Source organism: Paramisgurnus dabryanus, chromosome 8 (assembly GCF_030506205.2).
Source record: "Paramisgurnus dabryanus chromosome 8, PD_genome_1.1, whole genome shotgun sequence".
In the NCBI taxonomy this organism is placed as follows: Eukaryota; Metazoa; Chordata; class Actinopteri; order Cypriniformes; family Cobitidae; genus Paramisgurnus; species Paramisgurnus dabryanus.
The window spans coordinates 33,954,429-33,972,958 of record NC_133344.1 but is presented as its reverse complement, the minus strand read 5'-3'; the positions used below and the strand labels follow the sequence as shown (position 1 = coordinate 33,972,958).

At 36.5% G+C, this 18,530-nt stretch overlaps 1 protein-coding gene across 9 annotated transcripts in view; it reads left to right on the top strand.

Moving 5' to 3' along the window:
* tenm4 (teneurin transmembrane protein 4) overlaps positions 1–18,530 on the top strand; it is a 268,749-nt gene that overhangs the window by 214,627 nt on the left and 35,592 nt on the right. For 7 of the 9 annotated variants that reach the window (XM_065281625.1, XM_065281626.1, XM_065281624.1 and 4 more), the window contains 4 exons: positions 945–1,194; positions 2,797–2,817; positions 11,439–11,671; positions 13,515–13,669. In XM_065281625.1, coding sequence (XP_065137697.1) covers positions 945–1,194; positions 2,797–2,817; positions 11,439–11,671; positions 13,515–13,669 — 659 coding nt within the window. The remainder of the gene's footprint in view (positions 1–944; positions 1,195–2,796; positions 2,818–11,438; positions 11,672–13,514; positions 13,670–18,530) is intronic. The other 2 variants (XM_065281623.1, XM_065281620.1) reach the window with 1 other exon arrangement.

The window sequence follows — 18,530 nt, the reverse complement described above, 5'->3', positions numbered from 1 at the left end:
TAAATGCGAACTATCATTTCTATTTTCAATGTATATGAAATACTATGTAATGCAGATTAATTCAGACCCACAGAAAATCCAGAGGTGAATACAGGTGATGCCAGTACAAAACATGACACCAAATAAGCACCATTTGTGTAAAATGCAAGAAGTCAGAAAGCACATGCTTGATGTGTTCTCATCATGTAAACAGTGATTTCTTGAATTTGTACAATGAGTCTCAAGAACAAAAGATGAGCCTGTTTAGAAAAAAAAAGCTTAATTTCATTTCACAGCAATATTAAATTGTTTATTTAGGATGTTTTAAACATAGGTATGTTAAAAAAAACATGTTGAATTAAAATTAAAAATGTTAAATGTTGCAACAGTTTTTGTGCAACATTTGTTAAAATGTTAAAAATTGTGGTTAAATGCATTTTTTTAAATCATACTTTTTAATTTGAAGTGTTTGTAATGTGTGACAAAGACTGATACTAAAATGGTTCTGTTCATACCTAATTCCTTCTTGTTTTTCATAATATGATATTTAAGAAATTGCATTGAATCCAATGCGGGTCAATTTGACCCGCTCCATCAAAATCGTCACAAAAATCGAACACAATACAAGGGTTAATACTTTTTGCTGTATTTGTATCTCTATTTATCATTCTAGCCAAAAAAAAATTCCTTGCACATTCTGGGGTTGCGTTATTTGTGAATGACACATGTAATATGGCCTTGATGCTAGTATAATTTTGCTGCATGTCATTTGGACTAGGATTCAAGTCAGCGTTCAAGTGTTTAGTGGTAATGCCTTAAAATGTTGCCTTTACTGTAGATTTGCAGGTTTACTAGATTTTAGGCAGATACTGATTCATTAAAGTAAATCAGCAAAGTACACAATCTAAAATATTCTATCAACATAACAAACTTAAGATCTGATCATTTCTCACTTTGTTTCATAGGTATCCTGCACAAGGGCAACGGCGAAAACATCTTCATCTCCCAGCAGCCCCCAGTCATCGGAAGCATCATGGGTAACGGGAGGAGACGCAGTATCTCCTGTCCGAGCTGTAACGGGCTAGCTGACGGAAATAAGCTGCTCGCACCCGTAGCCTTAGCCTGCGGATCCGACGGCAGTCTTTACGTAGGAGATTTCAACTACGTCCGTCGAATTTTCACCACTGGAAATGTCACAAGTGTCTTAGAGCTCAGGTATGACATTCTGCATAGATATACTAACTTATACCCACGCAATAAAAAGTTTCTTTGCACACCAATATAACTGCAGTACTTAATATAACTGGCCTTTTATATTTGCTGTTGCCAAGCACCAAGAGGTATAGGATGAAGTCAGATTGTCTTGGCAGATATCTCTATAATTTCACCCAATTTCCCTTCTTACCCAATAAACACACATAGCTATACATCTCTAAGACATTTAGGACATCACTGGTCGCAACTGGTTTCACTTTAGGACTGTAAAATTTTCAAAACTAATTTTCACATTAGACACAAAGTGTTGACAAACACAGCACTAAAATGTATTAGTCTTGAAATGAATAGTTCACCCCAAAAATGAATACTCATTATCAGTCATTATTCACTTACCCTCATGAGTTTCTTCTGTTGAACACAAAGGAAATATTCTTATTATTATTCTTTTGTGTTCAGCAGAAGCAAGAAACTTATACTAATTTTATTTATATAATAATAATAATTTATAAATATTTAGTCAATAATTAACTTGACAAAATGTGTTGTAGTGCATCGCAGACCATGCTATCTTTTGTTAAAAGATTTATTTAATGTAGACTTTTTATTTTTACATTGTGCAGTTTTCCAGAATGAGTGGATGTCAAGCAGTCTTGTCAGTCTGGGTGTCTACCTTATCTGCACCAAAAAATGACACATAATCTTCATACGGCGCAAAGCCTTTGACTTTTTTTGGGTTGTGATGCACCAGTTGAGGACCATTGATGTTATCAGTGTGGAAAAAATCTCTATTGTAACAAATACGCTTTAAACTTTCTTCACTATCTTCTTTTTTGATCACTTTACAGCATTTTTCTTTTCATACACCGTCAGAAAAAAATGGTCAAATATGTACCCCAGCTGACACTGGGGCGGTACCCTTTCAAAAAGTACCGCTTTTGACCCAAAGAGTTCATATTTTTTTATGTATGTTCTTAAATGTACCTGCACCTAATGGTACATATTAGGACCATTTTAAAGGGACACTTTACTTTTTTTGAAAATTTCCAGCTCCCCTAGAGTTAAATATTTGATTTTGATTAGATTTTTTTCGTTTTGGAATCCATTCAGCTGATTTCCAGGTCTGGCGCTAGCACTTTTAGCATAGCTTAGCATAATCCATTGAGTCTGATTAGACCATTAGCATCGCGCTCCAAATTTTTTAAAACTTGAATCTTCGGTAGTTACATTTTCTGTCGATCTTAGTAGTACACAATGTAACTACAGAAGAGTCAAGTTTTAAATAGGAAAAATATCAAAACTCTTTGGTTATTTTTTATGCTAATGGTCTAATCAGATTCAATGGATTGTGCTAAGCTATGCTAAAAGTGGTACCGCTAGACCCGGAGACAGCTGAATGGATTTCAAAACTCTAGGGTAAAATGAGTATATTTTAAAAAAAAAATTGCAATGTCCTTTTAAAGGGTGCTGCCCTAGTGACAGCTGGGGTCCATATTTTTAACCATTTTCTCTGACAATGTACATTATTGCATTACGTACTAACTCTGCTAACCCTCTTGTTTCCTACTTTCTTTCTTCTCTCCATGCTTTCGCATAATACAGAAATAAAGATTTCAGGCATAGGTAAGCGATCTTCTAAAGAGACACAGTTTTTTACACCTATACAATGAATGTATATCAGTAGTACGATGTATTCCTCGGAGGAGGCTGTTTGATGTAAAGTTGTTGTTTTCATAGATGCCCGTGAACCGAGGAACACGGGTGTTTATCATATAAAAGCTGCCAGCGAGTGCATTAAAACACCAGATTAAACGGGCAGTGCTGCGACTGGGCTTTGAAATAGTGCCGTGGATGAACCGAGACTGTTTTGATGCATGGGTAACCTCTGAAAGTGGGCTACCACTGTAGAAAAAAGCGTTTAACGAATTACGCGTACGTAGAAGAGAGCCTCAGTCAGGGCACATAATTTGAAACGTCAGACAGGAAGATGGAAAAGCAGTTACGAGCTAACCATAAGCCCGGTTTCAGCATTTTAAATATTTCTCGCCCTCAGGGGACGCGGCTTTCTGAAAGAATATAATTACTCACCCCTCCCCGTCGAAAATCCCCGCGCTGCATTACCCACAATCCAGGGTGATATTTCGCCGGATGACAAATTACACATTCAAAGCGCCGTCGGATCTAAATACACAGTTCGTTAACATGTTTGATTTGACAAATGGCAGCGTGGCATCGAGGAAAAAGCGCCAGTCATCAAACTTCGATCTAAGCTTTCAAATATAACACACATCCTCCCCGTGGTGCCGTGAACCCTTAATACAGAGCGCGTGGCATAACCAGCTGTGGGTTTTGACAGGCAGCGGCGTGACGGTGTGATGCTCCGGTATGACTGACAGATTGTGACTGGCTTCTCGGAGAGAGGTTAGGTTAAACCGGGACACCTGCGGGCTTCAAAAATGCCCTGCCGTTCGTAATGAGCTTTCGGTTGATCCCTGTGTCCTCAGGTCGAGTTTTTGGTGTGACACACCAATTAGATGTGTCCATACCTGGAATTGTGGCAAGCTTTATATAGGCAATGCGTGCTAAAGGCACATACACAAAAGAGACCTTGACCTTTAAGCAAAATTTGGATGCAACGTGACCCAGTTTGGGAAAACCCTGCTAAAGTCATTCTTGGTGATTTGCTGTTTTCTATGTAAAATCCTTAATAATGTGAAAATATAATCACGATATGTTTAATATTGATGCTCCTAATCTCACAATTATGATGTTGTGTTTATTGACAAATCATAAATCATAGATGGGTGCATATGTAACCAATCTTAGTGTAATCTGAAGACAAACTTTGCCTTAAAATCAATATCATCACTCCAATCCGTCAAATCCTCTTTTAGCATCTAAGTCCTTCCCAAGGGTCGCTTTATGATTTGTTGTAAGTAGCTGTTTTGTCCTGTTGGTCTTTAACCAGGTTTCTGTTGTTCTTTTCATTGTATAACTTCAGCTTTGGGGTATACAAGCTAGATGACTAGCCGTAACATGCGGCCATAATTCATTTTAAAATCATAGGCTTGTATAAACAGCTGCAGGAAGCCTCAAGTCATATTTGCAACCAGAAAAGAAAAGTCATCAATTCTTGCGTAAAAACAAATCTGAGGTGTTTGTGTATGTGTTCGCAAGCCGAGTAGAGAGAGAGTAAAGCTAAACCATGATCTCTCTGCCATAACCGCTGACCTCCTTCCACAAGAGTCGCTCACCTTCATCGTCACAGCAACATGCTGAAAAATCCAATTATCTTCCCCGGAGCAGCTGTAGTCTGTGAATATAGATGGACTCTATGAAGGTCAGGGTTTTCTCGACACTACATACCTCCAATAAAACATTGAACTGGAACACCAACAACGCTGGGATTAAACAAACATCCACCTGAAGCGTCACGATCCCTCATAGATACTTGTAAACTGTGATCCAGATTTTATTTGGCGAACCGTTTTGCCTTCTTTCCAAAACGAGGACATCAGTCATCACATTCAGCGGCCACATAGTGAAGTGCCAGCCCTCGGGTCAACCAGTGCCAGCTGATATTCTAGAGGTCAGGTGTCGGACTGAATAATGGATTGAAGCTGACAGCGCTACAGACCTGGCGCTATTCTTTTCCACGTGATTGTGACAGGGCACTGGGATTTGGCAGTTTGTTTAATGGCTTTTGAATGTTGGTCCAAAGACAGGTTGGGTGTTAATAATGATGGTGTTTGGCAGAAGTCTGTACTAGCATCTGTTGTCATCTTTAGAGGACCTAAGAGCAGGGCTCCCCAACCTTTTTATAGCGCGGACCGGTTTTAGCCTGAACATTTTTCTTGCAGATCGGGGAGGGGGGTACCTGCTTTATTGCTCCATCACTTATTTTTAGTGGCTGTTGGTGCTGAAAATCTTCCTTTGCGTAATGTATAAAGATTTATACAGAAGTAAAGATCAAAGGAAAATTAATAACGCCTTTATTTTAGTAGAAGTGTAGATCTATATTTTGGTGGATTGTTTTTACCTTCATTGTTTTCACAAGTTCACCTGCCCATTAAGTCAGGAATAATTGACGATGGGCGGCTGAGTTATTAGAAAATTGCACATAGAGTGTGGATTATTTTTCAATAATTCAACGGCCCGGAGTCAATTATTCCGCTTATACTACGATTACCACATCGATCACTTGATATATTTAAAGGGAAAATAAGTGGGATTTACCACATCTAGTGGTGAAATTGTATTTTGCATTCAAACGAACAGTGCTCTCTAGCGCCTCGCTTTTCCAAATGCGTGTTGCAACTAGCTGTTATATACTCCATTATCTCCTTCTCCGTTGCAGCTGGTTCACGTGTTCTGAATGAAAACGCATTGTGGAAACGTGTTGGTAGGCTGGTGCTTTTTGTCGCTCTCTGCTATTATAGTTTATCAATATGGCGAAACGACATGAAAGCCTCCTTGCATTTACCCGTTTAATGTAAGTAAAGAGAAGAATTAAGATTATTGGCAGAGGTCATTTGAAACCAATGAGGACATATTTATGAATAAAGACATTGATTTTGATTAATAAAATACTTAAAACCCTACTTACTGTTCCTTTTAAAGGGATTTGTTTGGTTTTTGTACTTAAATCCCTATTGTGAGTACTATTTCTTCCGCCTCTCATCCAACGGCTCTTTTGGTTGTTCCAAAACGTCATTTAAAAGCTGGCAATGGAGGCTTGAGTCGTTGATAGCATTCTAATGTAGTTATTTGTGAAGTTATTTGAAAGAGAGCGACAAAGACAGAAAGAAAGAAAGAAAAAGAGAGAGAGAGAGAGGGTGGGCGAGCAAGAGAGATTGTGTGAACGGGGCTACCTATGTGCATCTCTTAACAGTGCTGTTATTGCCTCGGAAAATCGTCTGTCATGTTGTTTTTGTTAGTCCGTTATTACAGTTAACTATGCGAAGTGATATGGAACTGTAATGCGGTCAAGAGAGCTGCCTGGAACTACGTTTGCCGTGCTTTTCCCAGAAAATAATTGCACACCTCAGAACATTCATCAGCCAATCAGGCTCAAGCATTCAACGGACACGTAGTATAAATCTTAATAATTAATGCCAATTTTAAAGTATACCTAAACTCCAATGACAGCAATCCTGTGGGATCGCAGAGAGCGGGCTGGTACAAAAGTGGAAATGATCGAGGTTATCCGAATGTGGCTCTTAAAGGGCAAAGCACACATTTTTTCCAGGACCTTCTTGCGACCCGGTGGCAACTTGTCTATAGCCCGGTACTGGGTCATGACCTGGTGGTTGAGGACCTTTGCTATAGAGTATAGACCTTGCTGTAGAGTGACATTTTAAACAAAGAATGTGTTTTCTCCCTGTGACCTTTCTCACTTTGTTAGGTTCTTAATGCTCCTAAGGCAAGCTGGGTGTCAGTAACAATGGTTTTTGGTAGAAGTGTGTCATGGGATATGTCATGGCTAGTCATTGTTAGCAAACTGCTAACATCTAAAATACCAAATTTTAAGCAAAATTTGATTTTTTCTAGAGATCAGATTCAGAGCAATAATCAAAACGTAAACTGAGTTTGAACTGTTTGCCCTAATGGAATATTTCCAGGTTTTATAAGTTGGGTAAGGGCGCTGGTGGATAATAGCGGAAATACGGATTGCCGGAAAAACTCGTCATTGGCAAGGAAGCGTTTTATCTTAATTGACGAGTCAATGGTGGGGAAAAAGTTAAGGTATTCATTCTTTTGCTGTGACTTTTCTCAGGTTTAATGTTCCCAAGACAAGAAGCGTGTCAGGAATGATGGTATACTTGGGAGTAGTATTTTAATTTGTTGAGGCTAGTCGCTGTTAGCGTTCTCCCGTAGTTAGAGTGACACTTTATACAAAAAATGCTCTTCACTTAAGGTTTTTGTTCTTTTGCTGTGCCCTTCTTTCACTTTGTTAGGTTTGAAATGCTGTAAGACAGGCTGGGTGTCCGCAATGATGGTTTTTGGCAAAAGCATTTGTTGTGGCTAGTCATTGTTACCGACATAGCCCTAATGGTACGGTCACTTTATAAAAACAAAATAATACACTTCACTTAAGGATTTATATTATTTGCTGTGACCTTTCTCACTTCATTAGATTTAAAATGCTGTTCCAAAGACAAGCTGGGTGTCAGTAATGATTGTATTTGATAATAGTAGTCCTATGTCATAGCATTTGTCATGGCTTGTCGCTGTTAAAACTCTGCCGTAGTTAGTGTGACACTTTATACGAAAAATGCTCTTCACTTAAGGTTTTTGTTCTTTTGCTGTGACCTTTCTCACTTTGTTAGGTTTTAAATGGTGATCCCAAGAAAAGTCTGGGGTTAGTAATGATAGTATTTGACAACATTTGTTTCGGATAGTTGTCTGCGGAGTAATAACATAGCCCTGTAGAGTGGTACATTTTACAAAAATGCTTTGCTTTTAGTGTTTTGGTTCTCTTGCTGTGACCTTTTATTTGAAAAGAATAAACTGCTCTATCAAGGCACCATTTTAGAAAGCATTTCGGAGCTATTTCTCATGTGGAATAAAAAGTACCGATTGCCCTTTGAAACAGACTTGAATTTAACATGAGCTCCACAATTTTCACCCTAATGCTGCTACATTTCTCACTCATTAAAGCAAAGTCTGCCAGTACTCCATTGGCGTTTTTCTATTAGATAGTAAGGCCTAGTGCAGCTACTGCTTACCATTGAAGGGATTTCCACTGTGGAAAGTACTTTTTTTATTACCACCTCGACTGAGGTTCCAAGTGAGCTGTATTGATACTAAATCGTGACGTGACTGCAATTCACTGATTGGTCAGAAAGCATAGTCACTACTGGCATCATTGCTGAATGCAGGATAACCTTACCCTCATGCGCCATTGAGCAAACCAATTGATGTCGTCATCTGTTCTTTTTTGTACTAGTTCCCAAACTCCCTTTTAGCAGTGAAAAGCATGCTGAGAATCAAGAACCCAATTCCATCAATATGCTTCATTGCTCCTGTGTTGTGCGTTTTGTTTGTATCGCGTTCACAATGATGTCACGGCAGTCTATAACGATAAGTCTAAAATCTCACCCACTCTAAAGCGGCACTAAACTCCAATGTAAATGCAAACCAAGCCAAAGTAAAGCGAGCTAAGCCTGGCTGCATGGTAATGAGCCGTGTTGTACCACACAATGGAAAGCACCACAAATGTCCATGTTTTCTAGTACACTTCAACTGAACAAGAAATAGCATGAACTGAAGTAGTGGTAACCTGTGCTGATGCTACAAATCAGGCGCTTTTCACAACAAGTAGTCTTTGACCACAGATCTAGCCATCAACACAGCTGCAATTAGAGCACATTGCGAATCAACTCGAAAGCAGTACTGTTACAATTGCATTCCCAGGCGCTTATCCTTTTCCTATTTCTTGGAATCTGATTAACGTATAGAAAACTAACTCAGTATGTCGCCTCCAGATTCAAGTTTTTTTCCCACCGTCGAGACTCTACAGCCTGATTGGAGCCACGTTCGAGTTCCACCAGTGTGGTTGTGAGGGATAACTTTAACCATCCGGCTTTGCCGTGTAATGGCCCGTTTTTCAGCCTGTGGGCCATTTTTGCTCCAGGAATACGTAATGGGTTTAGATAACGGCTCTGGACCACATTCGTCTCCAAATTGAAGTTCCCCTCAGGGATTTGGCGACACACCATGCACACTGGCAGCACATCAAACACTGAGACGACTTCACAAAACTACATATGAAGATTTCACATCCAAAACCCTCTAAGTGCGTCTGACGTGTTTTCTGAAAAGTTTTCCAAGGCAAATAGTAAAGCATTTGCGACAAAAGAGTGATTACCATTACAGTTTGTATTTGAAAGATAAGTCAGATGTTTCATTTTTGTCATTTGGGACGCAATTGAAATGACTTGCATGCTTTTTACAGGGTCCCCATTCTTGGTTGTTTTTAGAACATAAATAATAAATTTGTCACATCGATATTTTATTAGTCTTTTGGCTTCCTATTGAGCATGTAAACATTTTTGTCCCTTCGGCTGACACTAGATTTTGCAACTGTATTTACACAATGTGAGTTTTAATGAATGGTTTTATAAACCTTTATAAATTTAGATAAATTTAAATGTTAAGGTGATATTTTACTTTTTTATTATTTTCTTTATTAAACAAGTTTATTTTTGAGCTAATTATGGCACTTTAATATGTTCATGAGTTAATGTTTTTTTTTTATTTAAGTTGTCATTATCTTAAATTTTTTTGCAAATTCATAAATTTCCATGGTGATTTTTTTTACAGTAGCATAAATTACAGACAGCACAAAAAGACTGTATCTACTGTCAACCCAGCTTTGGGTCAAATTTATATTTATATTTATATTTATTTAAATCAGCAGTTTTATCAGACTCTTATGTTAAGGTTCGGTAATTTCACTTTAATGGCAATGAAAAGGTTTTTTGTTAGTAATTAAAAAGCCGTATTTTCACAAATGTCACTTTAGTCATTTCACTGGTATTAAATTTTTTGACTGTGTTTGATGCAAAACCCTCTAAGTACATGCAAAAGTCTCCTGTCACTCTTTTATGTACGTTCTGAAAAAAGTTAAAAGGCTAAAAAAGAGTTAATGTTTTTTTTTTAAGTTGTCATTACCGTAATGTGTCCAGTTTTTTTTTTGCAATTCATAAATCTCAATGGTGATTTTTTACAGTAGCATAAATTACAGACAGCACAAAAATACTGTATCTACTGTCAACCCAGCTTTGGGTCAAATATATTTATATTTATATTTATATTTATATTTATATTTATTTAAATGAGCAGTTTTATCAGACTCTTATGTTAAGGTTCGGTAATTTCACTTTAATGGCAATGAAAAGGTTTTTAGTCAGTAATTAAAAAGCCGTATTTTCACAAATGTCACTTAAGTCATTTTACTGGTATTAAAATGTTTTGACTGTGTTTGATGCAAAACCCTCTAAGTACATGCAAAAGTCTCCTGTCACTCTTTTATGTCCATTCTGAAAAATAGTTAAAAGGCTAAAAAAACTGTTAATGTTGATTTTTTTTTGCAATTCATAAATCTCAATGGTGATTTTTTTTACAGTAGCATAAATTACAGACAGCACAAAACGACTGTATATACTGTCAACCCAGCTTTGGGTCAAATTTATATTTATATTTATTTAAATGAGCAGTTTTATCAGACTCTTATGTTTAGGTTCGGTAATTTCACTTTAATGGTAATGAAAAGGTTTTTAAAAAGCCGTATTTTCACAAATGTCACTTTAGTCATTTCACTGGTATTAAAATTTTTTGACTGTGTTTGATGCAAAACCCTCTAAGTACATGCAAAAGTCTCCTGTCACTCTTTTATGTCCGTTCTGAAAAAAAGTTAAAAGGCTAAAAAAACTTGTCACTATTCAAATATATTCGTTAAACCTCCTTTAACCTGGTAACCGCAGTCATTCATACAATTCTTCATCCGTGCACTTAGAGGACTTTGCTGAAAAAATTGTTTGCATTTATTAGATTCTGTCAATAAACCGGTATTTCTAAATGACCTGAGGCTGGGATTAAGCAGATTAGAGAGCATTCTGGGAATATCAATATCTTATTTTTTAACTGAGGTGGCATTTAGTGGCTTTTGCATCTGAGCTCCCCTTAAGTTTCTATGTTTGAACTATGGTAGATGCATACGTTGAAAAAATGATGGAGTGTCAGGGTTTTTTGTCAGTTTGATTTGTAAAGTAATTCATCTCTCAATGGAATTTAAGAGCAACCAAGCTTTTTATGCACCGATTTCCACTCTGAATAACACATAGAGACCAACTAATATATTGAGTGATTGTATCTTATAAATGAAGTATGGCATGTAATGTGTTAGCTTGGTAAAGTGATCGTATAATTGAAAATATGTGTCATTAAAATGAGTTTATGTATTAGGTGTTTTATACAACTAATTCATTTGAGGTCATGCTTTATTGTGAATTGAATAATGCAGACACTTATGCCTAATATCACCCGTTAGCCATGACTGCATTTAAGATACATCACAGTCTCTCGTACCATATTACCTAATTAAATATACAACACTTTATGTGAGGTTATTAAGTAACTGCATTTCTCCACATATTGTACAGATTATTCAAAGGCACACACACAGAGAATACTTCACATAATGCAGCCATTGATATCTGTTATTCTTCTGCCATTTTTAGCAATAGTCCTGCGCACAAATATTACCTGGCTACCAGCCCTGTTTCGGGGGCACTGTACCTGTCAGACACCAGCAGCAGGAAGGTCTTCAAGGTGAAGTCTTTGAATACGGTGAAGGATGTGGCAAAGAACCTCGAGCTAGTGGCAGGCACAGGAGATCAGTGTTTGCCGTATGACGAGACGCGCTGCGGCGACGGAGGGAAAGCCGTGGAGGCCACACTTACAAACCCTAGAGGTAAGTCTGAACCATTTTGCTTTTTCATAAACATAACTTCAGTGCTCTGTAATTTTGTGTCACTTTAGATAAAAGTATCTGCCATATGCATAAATTTTAAAATTTTAATGTAAAATGTGATTGGCTAGTCTTCAACGCAGGTGTAAAAACACCTGACTCTTTTTTTTTCAGTACACATAGTCTAGGACTGTCACTGAAACAGGTGTGATATCTCAAAACACCCACGTCAGTGATATCTGTCAGGTGGTAGTGACATTTTTGTGTGGTGTTTCAGGAAAAAAAAACACTTATTGCATATGAAGGGCTTGTACCCTAAAATATTCACCTTGAAACCTTTTCATATAAGCAATTTTGATTCTGTTTACCTACATAGATTTGTATTGATGCAAGCCAAAGGGATTTAAATTCAGAGGCAGCCTCAAAACCACAGAAAATCATTCTTTCTGCTTGAAATTGATAGCAGACCACCGCTGTGCGATGTGGTTTTTATACGCTTGTCAATGTTGTAGATTGTAATAGAGAAGATGCGCATTCAGCACATGTATACCTGTCAGGTATGCAGCCAATGTTTTATTATTGTATCATCAAAGCAATGCTATAATGGCATTACATAGTTTTCCAAGGCGAATAGTAAAGTAAAGAAGCGTTTGCGACAGAAGACAGTGATTAGCATTGCAATTTTTATTTGAAAGATGACTCACTCAAAGTCACATGTTTCATTTTTGTCATTTGGGACGCAATTGAAATGATTCACATGCTCCTAAATAGCTTGAGAACAGCTGTACATCCGTACTTTCTTTTTCCTATGATCTCCATCATTGTTTTTTTCTAGAACATAAATAATACATTTGTCACATGGCATGTAAAAATTTTTGGTCCCTTCGGCTGAAACTAGATTTTGCAGCTGTATTTACGCAATGTGAGTTTTAATTAATGCTTTTATAAATCTTTATAAATTTAGATAAATCTCTAGGTGACAATGTCTAGGTGACATTTCACTTTTTTGATTATTTTCTTTATTAAAGTTCATTTTTGAGCCAATAATGGCACTTAGTAATATGTTCATGACAGTTAATGATTTTTTTTTAAGTTGTCATTACTATAATGTGTCCAGTTTTTTTTCTTTTCTTTGCAGTTCATTATTAATTCATGTTAAGTAATAAAGTTGACTAATGTTTATTTAATCTTATTATAGGGTTACCAAAAAAATAGGTGCATTTTGGGTTGAAACAATGGGTTTATATTTATATTTATGTTTTGTTTTGTTTTGTTTTGTTTTGTTTTGTTTTGTTTTGTTTTGTGTTTTGTGTTTTGTGTTTTGTGTTTTGTTTTTTGTTTTTTGTTTTTTGTTTTTTGTTTTTTGTTTTGTTTTGTTTTGTTTTGTTTTGTTTTGTTTTGTTTTGTTTTGTTTTGTTTTGTTTTGTTTTGTTTTGTTTTGTTTTGTTTTGTTTTGTTTTGTTTTGTTTTGTTTTGTTTTGTTTTGTTTTGTTTTGTTTTGTTTGGTTTTGTTTGGTTTTGTTTGGTTTTGTTTGGTTTTGTTTTGTTTTGTTTTAATTTATTTTATTTTATTTATTTATTTATTTATTTATCGCATTAACATGTGAGGGATTATCATTAATGAACATTGCTGAGGGAGATATAAATTTGTAATGTAAATAATTTTACAATGCACATAAAATCAGTCTTAATTTTCTGTAAGCAATTCCTTTGATGTCCATGTAAGATATTATTATAAAATATTATCATACATGTTTTGCCACCAGATTATTTTTAAACTTCATCCACATAAGATCAAACAGTCATTCAGTAGAAATTAATTCCCCTCCACTTGTGTCTTATACAGGCATCACTGTGGACAAATATGACGTGATCTTCTTCGTAGACGGCACCATGATCCGTCGTATCGATCAGAACGGTATCATATCCACCTTGCTGGGCTTCAATGACTTGACTTCTGCGCGACCCCTGAGCTGTGACTCCGTGATGGACATCTCCCAGGTGTGGAGCTTTTTTCTGATATTTCTGTCGCTGCTATCAGCCTATTTGTGGTACGGTTCATGGCATGGTTTGGGATGCTGTCGCGCTCCTGTGCTGTTGTCGTACAGCCCAGAGCCTTGGGGAGGGTAATGGAGGACTATGGGTAGGAAAGGAGGGACATGTCGCTGTGTGTCCCAAGTTGTTGGGCTTCAGTTGATGTAAGCTGACCTTCAACCTGAGCGACATATCTGCCCCCTCTGTCCCAAGACATGCCTGCATACGTGCTCGGAGAGACGAGCATGCTGTGTTCACCCTAGCCACTCCCTTAAGCAATACAAATGTTAACATTCACCCAGGGCAAGGGCATTACATTGACTATGATCTCAAAAGCTTCTGATAGGGATGCGACAGTCCTAGAGGTCCAGACCTGGAGCATTTCAGGCTACTTTGATTTTTCATCATTTTATTTTGCTTATAGTATTCTGCTAGTGTCAAGACAATTTAGAGGGCCTGCGGTTATTATGATGAATAAAATATATTGAAACTTCCTCTTTTTATTAGTTTAAGCTTTTGGCTGAATTGTAAGGAAAGCTCTGCCTTGTGCATAGTTTTGACCAGTTTTATATTTTGGATGTAGATTTTTTTTGGCAGTAGAACTTTTCTGGTGACTTTTATTTTTACTAGAATTACTAGAAATTTACAAGTCAATTGGTATTAATATAAATGCATCCATTACCCTGCTATTCTGTAAGACAATAACAGTTAAATGTAATTTAAAAGCATAGCACAAATCAATATTGGGTAAAACACTTTTTTAAAGGGGACATATTATGAAAATCAGACTTTTTCCATGTTTAAGCGCTATTATTGGGTACCCAGTGCTTCTATCAACCTAGAAAATTTGAAAAGGATCAACACAGTAACTTAGTTTTGTTAAACAAATTCTCTGCAATCGTGTGAAAAAATAGGTCATTGAAATTTGACTCCCCTTGTGATGTCAGAAGGGGATAATACTGCCTCTTAATCTGCACTATCAAACCACGGCACTGCCATTTAGTGCAGAGATCAGCTCATTTGCATTTTAAAAGAAAAAACCCATAATTTGCACATTTTTGCTCATACCTACAAAGTGCCTATTTTAACATGTTATAATAAATTATCTATATGATATTTTGAGCTAGAACTCCACATACATACTCTGGGGACACCAAAGATTTATTTTACATTTTTAAAAAGTCTTCTGAAATGTCCACTTTAGTAATATTGATTTGTTAGCTTAGCAACTTGCTAAAATCAAAGTCTTTTAACCCATATGGGAAAAAATATATTGTCAAATAAAATTTTTGATATATTTCAAAATATACAAAAAATGGCCAAAAAATATATTTGCTAAAATAATATATATTTTAGTATGTTGTTTACAAAATATATTTTTCACAAATATATTTTTGGGCCATTTTTTGTATATTTAGAATTTTATTTTTAAAATAAATATATTTTAAAGAATTTAAAAATATTTAGCCGTCCATGTATTTTGTTCCAAGGAAATACATTCACGTCGCATTGTAACAAAAAATATATTTTCAACTGAAAAAGTATACTTCATAAAACTAACTTTACTTTTAATGAAATGTATTAAGCATATATTTAAAATATATTTTGGTTATGAAAAATATATTTTTGCTGTATAGATTGTAAAATTACTTTAAATTAAATGTTGCTTGCTCCTTAAATAAATGTTCAAATTTATGTTGATAGATGAAGGTTTAAACTAAATATACTTTTAAGTTAAAAAAAGCTTTACTTTTGTATTTTGCATATACATTCTTGGCCAGGGAAATAATTTTTTTGCTAAATATGATGTGTTGTAAATTAAGTTTCTTTTAAAGGACAGCTGCCTACATAGACTTAATATGATGATTTTGGTAAGTCATGCCTATTGTAATTCTTCAAAACCTTTATATGAAGAGCATCAAGTGTACGATATAAAAAAGGCCCAGTGTTTTCTTTAATCCATCACCTAAAAACCCATCTTCTGTGTTATTGAATTGTATTCGTCACCCTTCCATCCTGGCTTTGCTCACATGTTCCTGTCTGACTCACGGTTTGCTCGATAATGCCTGACTGAGAAAGGTTTTATATTCGCTGAGAGAAGGCAGAGCACTGGGGAGTCAACCTCCAGCTGTACCACAGAGAAAATCACACACACACACACACACACACACACACACACACACACACACACACACACACACACACACACACACACACACACACACACACACACACACACACACACTTACACGCAGACAAGCCCACTGCAGTCCCCGGCCCCAATGATGACAAATCACACTGGCTTCTGCAAAAGACACTCAGACGGTAAAAAGCATCTATTAAAAATGCATGGGCAGCACACTCGCTGCATCAAACGCCCAGCCGCATTACTTAAGCCTGCTGCTGCACTTCTGAGGATTCGACTGAAGCTCGCTTTCCTCCCTCTTATCCGCCGTCCGCCACTCTCACCTGAGTGAGAAATGTATTTGATACTGAGGGAATTCATTAGTGCGCTATATAGTCTGTAGGTCTCGATGTCTCTGCTCTCATACGGCCCACTGGTAGTTTTAAATCTTGGATGACTTGATTTACACTTTTCATACAGAGCTCTTATGCGCAACACATCACAAGTTATATTCCAAATTCATTCGTTGTTAAAGGTTACCCTATAGTATTTTATGTAAGCATATAAACAATGCAAGAGCCCATCGTGTGTGAACTTATCAATAGACGGTTTCATCGGACACACGCGCATTGTCGTGGCTACGTGTCTGTCCCAGAGGTAACGTCTGGTCTCTGTTTATTTAGTGGTCTGGCTAAACTGAACTCTGAATATAAAAAAATTTGGTTTCCTAAAGACGAGGGGAGACAGCGACCATGGATCATCACTGTGTGAAGAGTTAATATCTGTAGTTAATATTGTAGCCTATATATTAATTTTAAGTAACGTTCAAAGTAACATTAGCTTAGTGTAGTGGTGGCGTAGCTATAATTTGAATTAAGGTAATTTTTTGTTATTTATTTTGCCACCGAAAGTTACGTTTGGGCCACGATTTGTTTATGTTGTTGCCGCCAAAACTATAGCCTACCTAGTCTAACTTGGCTTTGACTTATCTTAAAGGAAAACACCACAGTTTTTTATATTTTACTATGTTTTTACCTCAACTTAGACAAATGAATACATACCTATCTTTTTCAACGCATGCACTTTATCTTTGTACAGCGTGTTGTGAATGTGTTAGCATTTAGCCTAGCCCCATTCATTCCTTAGGATCCAAACAGGGATGAATTTAGAAGCCACCAAACACTTCCATGTTTTGCCTTTTTAAAGACCATACTTACTCGTGTAACTACTCATGTAACAGTCTTTAAATAGGGAAAACGTGAAAGTGTTTGGTAGCTTTTAAATTCATCCCTGTTTAGATCCTAAGGAATGAATGGGGCTAGGCTAAATGCTAACACATTCACGACTGTACAAAGATTAAGTGCAAGCATTAAAAAAAGATAGGTATGTATTAATCCATCTAATTTGAGGTACGAACATAATAAAATATTGAAAAACGGCGGTGTTTTCATTTAATTTGGTTACTTGGTCACTTTTTTATTTGATACAGTTTTTAAGATTAATTTAATTAATTATTCAGCATGTATTTATTCACACTACAAATTTGAATTAAACGAAAGCCATACATTTTATTTCAGGGATATTATGCATTTGTTTAGGGACCATTGACAGATAAGCAATTGTTTTTTTCCTTTTATGACAATAATCAAGCCAAAACCGTTTAAGTTGGCTAACATTTGTTCGGGCAAGGTCAATCTCGCATGTTTTCATCGCGGGTGTTTGAGCGTATGCGCAAATTTAACGGCAGCTGTTCTAGTGTCGGATTCACGCGGGTGCTAGCCATTCTGTCTTTGTTAGTGTGTGAACGTGTGAGGAAATGGAGAGAAACTGAGCAGATACATCCTGTCAATCACTCGCACAGGTGTGAAATCCCGCACACGAAGAGGCGTTAAATACGCGGCTCGCACTGTTGAGACGAAAATGGATTTAATAAAAGAATGTTAGCCTTGATAGCGCACATGTCACAGAGACACCTGTTTGATGCGTATGTGTTTTCATTGACTTTTGAAACATTAGCTCATCTACATATCATATCATCTTGGGTAACACTTTATTTCGATAGTCCACTTTAGACATTTTACTAATTATAAGTTACTTTGCAACTACTTATTAACTACCAATCTTTAGAGAATTAGTAGACTGTCTGCTTAATATCTACTAACACTTTATTGTGATGATATCTCAACAGACATTCAACTGTCTATAAGTATCTCTGCAGGTGCATGTCAACTTATTCCACTAACCCAAACCTCTTCCCTAACCCCAACACTTACAGTCTACTAATACTCTAATGACAGTTAGTTGACGTATAGTTGCAAATTATTGAAAGTAAGTTGACATGTAGTTGCTAAGTTATTTGTAGTTAGTTGAATGTCTAAAGTGGACTATCAAAATAAAGTGTAACCTCATCTTGTTTCCAAATTCAGTCAGAGCCTTAACCCCAAAGATATAACTCTGGTCCTAATGTACCCCCAAATTAGAGAGAAACTGCCTTATAACAGTTTTGGGACTTTGCCGTAAACCTAAACTTAACCTAACCTAAACCTGAGTTTAACTGGTTGATTACATTGTTGTGTAACTCCATCCGATCATATTTTTGCAATTCTTATGACTTATAATGTGACTCTGTTCTTTTTAAGATATTTATTGGATTTTAACACAAATAAAATTGTTAGGGCATTTACTTCTTACTGGGTAGCCTTT